Source organism: Physella acuta, unplaced genomic scaffold, assembly GCF_028476545.2.
Source record: "Physella acuta isolate Inbredline_101_S28 unplaced genomic scaffold, ASM2847654v3 ptg000970l, whole genome shotgun sequence".
Classification (NCBI taxonomy): domain Eukaryota; kingdom Metazoa; phylum Mollusca; class Gastropoda; family Physidae; genus Physella; species Physella acuta.
This window is the reverse complement of record NW_026732487.1, coordinates 291,603-300,297: the sequence shown is the minus strand read 5'-3', so window position 1 is coordinate 300,297 and position 8,695 is coordinate 291,603. Positions and strand designations below refer to the sequence as shown.

General features: G+C 40.9%; 1 protein-coding gene across 2 annotated transcripts; it reads right to left on the bottom strand.

Annotated features, from left to right (window-relative positions):
• Positions 1–271: 271 nt before the first annotated feature.
• Positions 272–2,858, bottom strand: LOC131954047 (uncharacterized). 2 transcript variants are annotated; one of them, XM_059317530.1, is made up of 2 exons: positions 2,781–2,858; positions 272–1,222 (listed from the first exon to the last, which is right to left on the bottom strand). In XM_059317530.1, the coding sequence occupies exon 2, from the start codon at positions 1,203–1,205 to the stop codon at positions 456–458; it is 750 nt and encodes a 249-aa protein (XP_059173513.1). In that variant the 5' UTR covers positions 1,206–1,222; positions 2,781–2,858; the 3' UTR covers positions 272–455. The 2 variants fall into 2 exon arrangements, with proteins under 2 accessions (XP_059173513.1, XP_059173514.1); XM_059317531.1 differs by lacking the exon at positions 2,781–2,858 and adding an exon at positions 2,654–2,757.
• Positions 2,859–8,695: the final 5,837 nt, after the last annotated feature.

Genomic DNA, 8,695 nt, shown 5'->3' with positions numbered 1-8,695 from the left:
CGCCCTGCCCCTCCCCACTAATACTAGGACCTAGCTTTAAACAGTCGAAATGGTCCTCTAATAGAAGGACCTAACTGTGTCAACGATTGCTATATTCCAGTATGATTACCAACATAATTCACTTCCCCGTTGCGAAATATAGTCTACATAACCTATGTAAATAAACGTTGATAGGGCCTAGTATCATAAACATGACCTAAATAAAAATACATTCCATTTGTACCAACCAGTTAAAAAAGTAGAGGTAAAACAATTTAAGATATTTGTTAATATTTTATTATCAATGTAGGCTAACCAGGGGTTTAATAAAATCTTTTATTGCGGATGTAGTGGTGTGAATCAATTTTGAATAACATGACATTTCCGTTGAAATTAAGGTCACAATCTGTTACTAAAGAACAATTGATGGAAGTATTTCCTGTTTTCGAATTTAATGGACATTTACTTGTGAATGTTCATTTGGTTCGTTGCGATTCTTGTTTAAGATCGCGAACGCTCATGTTTTTAAAGATAACATTCATTTCATGTAAAGGCAACTTTCTGCTTCCCTGGGCAATTACTCTAAGAAAAGATAACTCCGCAAAGCCACGTTTACGATACGTGGCGTCCGGCGACTGGACAATGTCAAACAAGAATTTGGCAGCTTTCTTGGTTCGCTCTTGGAATGAAGATTTAAAATTCTGGTAGTCCGACATGCCCTCGTGCACTGTTCTTCTGTAGGCCAAGGCAAGTCCGAATTTCCAGTGGACGTTGTCCGGGCAGGTTTGTAGAGCTTCTTCGTAAAGATCAATCGTACTCTGTTGGTTGGCTGGTCCGCCAATTCTAGAGTACGAAAATGCCTGGTCAGCTTTAGCGGCAGCAATACCAGCTGCTCCAAGTCGTCTGTGTACTTCAGCTAGTCTAGCTTTAGCAGCCGAGGCATCTTGGTGGGTCAGCTGTAGCAGATGGACCTTGTTAGCCAGGGCCGCCATGTCGCTGTCGTTAGACCATTCCAGAACGTTGTTGTTGGCCTCAAGCGCGGCTTGAACATTGCCCAACTTGAACTCAATCCAGGTGAGGAGGTTACCGTTTCTGATGCGATTAACCACGTCGTCATCTTGCTTCCTTATTTCATCAATGAGTTTAGCTCTCAACGCGCCCAGTTTAATTAGATCAGCACGGCTAGGATCAGGATTGATGGTGAAGGTACAAGGGGAATTCTCCATTTTTTAAATTAGTCAGGCTAATAGAAAGAAAAAAATTACGTTTTTAAAAGTAAAAAACCATTTTGAAATTGTTCTAAATATTTTTAAAAAAATGGCTTTACACAATTTATAGATTGTTTATTTTATACGTGGTCTCTGTATTCCAATAGCGAAAACACCCAATACCTATTCAAATATACGACTGTAAGTTTGGTTTTGGTTTAGTGATAAAATAATACTAGATATATATATGTCTCTAGCTTTAACATTTTACGCTTCAGAAGGGTGAGTTATAATCATAACTCTAACTTATAGAACTAGAAATGTTTCTTGAAGCAGGTCTTTATATGACCTAGGTATGTTTAGCATTGGTAGGTTACCAGATATGGAGATGCATTTACTGATGAGTTCATTTTGTTGTCAAGAATATATGCGGAAAAAAATATGGCTGAAACTTTCGGGGGCACAAATAGTGAATAGGCTGGTGAAACGTTTTTCAAATTTAAATATTGCAGAGAAAAATTACATTACTAGAGACCAACAAATGTGGAAAGCTTTCTGTGGCGGCCCCATGTATCATGTATCCAACAGGGAAAAGCTGATGTAAGAAAATAAGGGGAGGATTGACATGGGATGGAGTAGCACAGCCACAAACGGAAACATAAGGAGAGAGTGGAAGAGGCCAGGGCGACTTGACAACCAAACAGGACCAGAGACATTGGTTTTACAGCACGACAACTTCTCCAAGTAGACTGTGGTCAAGGTCTATGTACGTTTTTCTAAACAACAATTACATCAACAGTTATTTATAAGAAACGACTTTATGAATTCTAAGTCCGTCATCCGTATGATAACGAGATAATGACGCGGACGGGTAGCAATCACCCTAGGTATTCGAGAAAATGAAAAGTACTTTCTCGATGTTAATGTATTTTATTCCATATATATATATATATATATATATATATATATATATATATATATATATATATATATATATATATATTTATTTATTTATTTAATTCACACTTCTGGGGGATGTAAGGAAATTGTTTTGTATACGCAGAGTTTTTTCCGAAGAAAGTCTACCGCACCCCCCCCCCCCGAACGAGATGGATTTTATATAGTAAACATATAGTATATATAGTAAACATACACTTTTACTAGTGTCGCCACCCCCCCCCCCCGAAAAATGTTGACTGCCCCCCCCCCCCCGAAATATTTTCAAGTGCCCCCCCTCCCGGAGAAAAAAAGTCTGGAAGAAAAACTGTGTATAAGGTTTGTAATTTTAAGTGTCGATTAAATCAAAGGTGTGTCCATTTTTTTTTTGTTAAAGATTGTTTTACTTTTTTTTATTCATAAGCAGTTGGATCAACAATCGGAATGAATATATAAAAAATTCTAAAATCACAAAGCCACTATCTAGTGTTTTGTTATATCATTTTAAAACACATTTTTTTTCTCCATACCCTCGCTGAAAGTTTTCAAAAGTTACACGAACTGTTTTAATTACGCATAACACCGTCCAGAAAAACCGTCCAATAATTTGAACAATTATCAAACTATAACCAAGCAAGAAAACAACATATTCCTCACAGATAGATCTACGTTTTACTTCCGCATTTGCTCCAATAATTCTGATAGTGTGGGGGAGGTCTGGTGCTTTTTATACTGGTTTTCTGGAAATAACCATTACGGCCACACGTTTCTTAGAAACAACGTCAGCCAAGTCGAATTTTGTTGTGTCCGACCATCAGGGGCGGAACTACCATGCCGACAGGCCACGCAATGTCAAGGGGGCGGGGGGCATGCTGTTTAGGGGGCCCAAAATCCGACCAAAAAAATGAATTTTGTTTCATAAATTTTTCGTCCACCTTGATAGTGGTTTTGTAAAAAGAAAAAAACAGGTATTCTATAACAGTATGGGACGGAGTGGTCTAGCGGTAGAGAGCTGGACTGCTAACCCGTAAGTCTCGAGTTCGATTCCGGGTTCAAGTCAGTAGACCGTCCCTGAGTCCATCCAACTCTGATGGGTACCTAACTCACATTAGGGAAATTAAAGGCGGCTGGGCATAGTGCTGACCACACTATCTCTTCATATGCCGAGGTCACAGAAACAAGTGAACTCTACTTCACTTGCACTATAGACCGTCAGGTTTGAAATGGAACTTTACTATAACAGTAGTTGTTCTACACTGTAGAATCTACAGTTACCTAACACACATTGTTGCGTATGAAACTATTTTTAAAATCTACATGAGCTGTAGTGTGAAATATAGACAAACGTTGACAAACATCCATGACTTATTGCCCTTTTTTAAATAGTCTAATAAGGGTGCTCATAATACTCCTTTAAATAGGTGTGTACTAAGTAAATTAAAATGCGATTGCTTCTCTTAAGGGTTATTTTAAAAGACATACCATTACCAAAGAATGGTATAGCTATAAAAAAGAAATAGATTCAAAAGTAATAATATTTAAATTTAAAAAATCATAAAAATAAACATAACGCAAGAAACCATTACACAAATCAAGCTTATATTTTGGCAAACAAGACATGCGATAACATTTTAAAACCTTGATTATTTGAGTTCCGAAATAGGTTTGGAAATATATTTGCCTTGCTTGTTGTCTCAGGGTGGTTATATTTTGCAATGAAAGAGGTAAAATTACAAAATTAGGGAATAGATTAATTTAAAATTTAGTGCAGCAGGCTACATATATATATATATATATATATATATATATATATATATATATATATATATATATATATATATATATATATATATATATATATATAGGGGATCCAAATTTTTGCGCCGTGAAGGAATCGAAAATTGAAGCACTTAAACACTCTGTTCCCCCCCCCCTCTTCCCACCCCCCCCCCACCCCCACCCCCACTTCCATCTACTACACCATGCATTAGCTTAAAAAGATGTGTGCCCCAAATTTTGAATTTCTATTCCAAGTTTAAATAATAAAATTATTTTAATGTTATTGTCATGACACTATTGTACTAGTTGATTATGGCACGCCTCTGTGCTTCAAGTTCCGCCATCTTGACGGTGGTGGTAACACGCAATAAAACAACTTCTGATTTTAAATCGAAACTGTTTTCATGAAACACATCGGTAAGACATTGGGAAAGTAAGGCTGATCAATATCCAACCACAAACCGATTAAGTGGATATTGAACCAATGTCTTTATTCCTGTTATTCCTCCATATGGTGTGTTGTCCCCGTCTAAGATAATGTCAGTGTGTTGGGGCTACAGCTGGTGGTCGGGTGTTGGGGCTACAGCTGGTGATCATGTGTTGGGGCTACAGCTGGTGATCATGTGTTGGGGCTACAGCTGGTGGTCGGGTGTTGGGGCTACAGCTGGTGGTCGGGTGTTGGGGCTACAGCTGGTGGCGGGTGTTGGGGCTACAGCTGGTGGTCGGGTGTTTGGGCTACAGCTGGTGGTGGGGTGTTGGGGCTACAGCTGGTGGCGGGTGTTGGGGCTACAGCTGGTGGTCGGGTGTTGGGGCTACAGCTGGTGGCGGGTGTTGGGGCTACAGCTGGTGGTCGTGTGTTGGGGCTACAGCTGGTAGCTGGTGGTCGTGTGTTGGGGCTACAGCTGGTGGTCGGGTGTTTAGCGAGTCTAGGCCACACCCTATTTCTTGAGATATAGAGGTATATGTTGAGAGTACAGAGTATCTGATTGATCACATTGCAAGATATTAAACTGATTGTTATTTTAGAAAGCTACTTTACCATACTTTCAGGCTGTTATTAATGTGTACACAATCGAATGACAAAAATAAATTGCGACCAGCCAGCACTCTAAATTCTTGGAACTGTTTCCACTTTCGTTTTACGGAATTTATAGTCTTCGTTGAATCATAAAACAACGCCCAGCTACCTGTAACCCATGGTCAAAACACAACTGTGCTCCAGGGTAGAGACAGTGTATATTGCAGGGGCGGAACTACAGTACCGCCAGACCCCGCCATGTGGGGTGGCCCACGCCATTTAGGGGCCCACAGCCGACCATAATATTTTTTTTATAGTTAAAAATAAATACATTTTTTTTCATTTTTGACTTGATGGTTGTTTTGTAAAAAGATTACCGTAGCTGCGGTTGGATTATCGTTATTCTATAGACAGCACCCCACATTCTTGTATGTTCTTTTTCCCTTTGTTTTTAAACCACTGTGAAAGCCGAGTCCTCTTTCTCCTAAAATCAAACTTATCAAAGATAAGCAAATGTTCAAAACACTTCCATGACTTATTTCCCCTTTTTTAAATAGTCAAATAAGGGTGCTCATAAGCTCCTTTTAATTGATTTTGTACTAAACAAATTAAAAAGCAATTACTTCTCTTAATTATAATTTTTTTACAAAGTACTTACCAAAGAATGACATTGAATAAAAAGGAAATGTATTTAAAATTAATAATATAAATACAATATGTTTGTATATATATATATATATATATATATATATATATATATATATATATATATATATATATATATATATATATGGGGGGGGGGGGGCTAAAAATCTTTTTGCGGGGTGGCCCTTTTTGTCTTGTTCCGCCACTGGTATATTGTGTTTAATGAAAGGCAATGTGGGGAGTGTTACTTCAATAGCCAGACAGGCAAGTGTTCTTATATGAAACTTTATCCAGATGATGTTATAAAGATCTTCATAGGCCGAACTATGGGCGTAGCTGGGAACAAACAAAGCTTGGAAAGTATAATTAAAATTTGGAAATTTACGGCGTGTTATATATTTTTTAAAATTCATCTGAATTTTTGTCTGAAATAATATTTTGAAATAATTAATTTTTAATCTTTTCTTCTTGGTTTTGGTGGCAATTTTAATGGTCTTGGGCGCAGTTAAGGAAGGCTTAGATCCCTTGAAAATAATATATATATATATATATATATATATATATATATATATATATATATATATATATATATATATATATGTTCCTTTGAGGATTGTTGTGGTTTTTAGTTAAGTAGTCCGCTATTATGGCGCTGATATGATTTCGATTTTACAATGGTTTGTAGCCTGGTTATTGTGTCTTGTTTATATTTTAATGTTATTATTTATGCAAACTTTGTTTTGGATTGTTGCTCCACTTTGCTTTATGTCCTGAATGTTACTTATTATTGTATTAGGGACTATTTTCTTGTGTGTAGCATTGGTTTCTTGGTTCGTGAATGTGGTGTGTCGACATGGAGGGACATTCTGCTGGAATGTCGAGGCCTGTGAGTTGAAGAGTTTCTGTGTCACGTTTATGTGGTGTATGGACGGTGGTCCGAGATTGGGTGTTTTGTTTCGTTGAGTTCTGTTTGTTTTGTATGTCTTGAGTGTTTTATTTTGTCTAGATCTAGATTCTAGTTTTTTTTTTTTAACTTTGGTTCCATATTTTGTTAAATAAATTTTATACTATTGTTAAAGCTTTTTTTTGTTTTCATTATTTAGACTAAGGTTAGGTTATTAACCAGCCTGGGTTTAGCCGGGATTGCACTGACCGGACGGTAGTTAGTTAGATAAGCCTAGAAGGGTAGATTTTAGGTATCCCCCCCTAGCAGGGCTTACAAATTGGTAGCACGAGTGGGGTCAGTGCTTTAGTCTAGTTAAATTTTTGTTTTTCTAGGGCTAGTGTAGCTTAGATAAATTTTTGTTTCTTGATAGGCCCTTTATGGAACGATATGTGTTTAGTTTTTGTTTAGTGTAGGAATCGTTTGTTGTTTAAAACACCCAATTCGGACGAGATGGCAGAGGTGGCACCAACCATCATCATCGTTCCACCCAGGGAGATCCTCATCAGGAAGTTTCATGTGGACAGCCATGGCTATGAGGTGGACCGGTTCATCAAAGAGGTCCAGTCCCTCTGGAGGGCCAGGGGAGACCTCTCAGTAGAAGAGAGGAAGGACCTCCTCTGGCAGTACCTGGGGGAAGCGGTGAGAGAGGAGCTGAGCTGCAGGGGTGATGACCTGCAGCATGACCCAGAAGCCATCCTCAGGCTCCTCCGAGAGGTGTACGGCGAGAAGAGGGGCGTACCGCAGCTCATGGCCCAGTTTCAGAGGGTTGTACAGGGCCAACACGAGTCTGTGAGGGCTTACTCACACCGCCTACACCGGGCCTTCAAGACCCTTGTTGCCAGACAGGGCACCCTGCAGGTCCCTCAGACGAATGCTGAGTTCCTAAGGGACCAGTTTATGGAAAAGCTGAGCCAGTCCTCAGTCAGACGCCAGTTGCAAGAGCTAGTTTTCAGGGACCCTAAGATCCCTTTCCTGGCCATACGGGATGCGGCCATTCGATGGTCTGGAGACGAGGACCCCGGGACAGAACCTGCCTATGTGGCAGCTCTACATGCCCACCCCAAGGAAGAACCCACCCTGCCCAGGTCCAAGCTGGAAGACAGGGTGGACAAGCTTGCAGAGCAGCTATCCGCTCTGTTGACTCATTTGGCACAGAACACTCAAGTGTCATCTAGCCGAAGGGTACCCCGCCGACGTCCAGAGGCGGAAACAAGAATGTGTTACAATTGTAACCAGCAAGGTCACCTCGCCCGCCATTGTCAAAACTCAAAGAAGCAGGAGGCCGCGGTGATTCAGAGTCTTACTACTGCTGGTGGGCAGAGCCCAAGCTCCACCATTCACAAGCTGGCTGGACAGTGCCCCACCCTGACTGTTTATTTACAAGGTGTACCGGTGACGGCCGTTATAGACAGTGGTTCGCAAGTCAGCACGGTCACTGAAACATTTTTTTACAGTAGCCTCAAGAACACTATCCTAAGAACAGACACACCCCTGTCCCTGAGGGCAGCAAATGGGTTGGCCATCCCATACAATGGCTATTTTATTACTGACCTGGAGGTCGACAAGGAAGAAATACGCGACAAGGGGTTCCTTGTGATAAAGGATCCAGTGGGTGGCTCAGCTCCACCCTGTTTGTTGGGCATGAACGTTCTCCAGGACCTGACCACATTGGCCCACCTGATCAAGCCCCCAGGGGTGACACCGAAGGTATGGCGAGGGGACAAGGTCCTCCGCCCCCACAAAAGGACTCTGGTGCCTGCCAAGAGTGTACCAACCATTCAGGCGACGAAAGGAGACCCCAGAATGAAGGACGACAAGGTGGTACAGCCATTAGACCAACCTTTTCACCCAGATCCGTCAGTGGTATCAGGCCCAACATCCTGCCTACGCGCCAGCATAACCAGTGTAAAGGTGGACCAATCTGAGGAACTAGAGGCAATGGTTCCACCTAACCCATCCTTAATTAAGGTACCGGGTGCTGGGGCATGCCCCCAGACAGAGTCAAGCAAGAAGGACAAACAGGTCAAAAAGGCACCTGTAGCTGAACTGGCCATAGGCGATCTGGTCCTTCTGAGACAACCCCCACTAGGCAGACGCAAAATGGCAGACCTGGACGACCCGACAGTTTATGTCGTGGTCGAAGTACCTCCGATCACCGGCGGGTGTTACGCCATTAAAAAGAAA

What these genes read in the sequence shown, in the direction of transcription:
- LOC131954047 (XM_059317530.1), bottom strand. Translation starts at nt 1,205, where the DNA reads ATGGAGAATTCCCCTTGTACCTTCACCATCAATCCTGATCCTAGCCGT.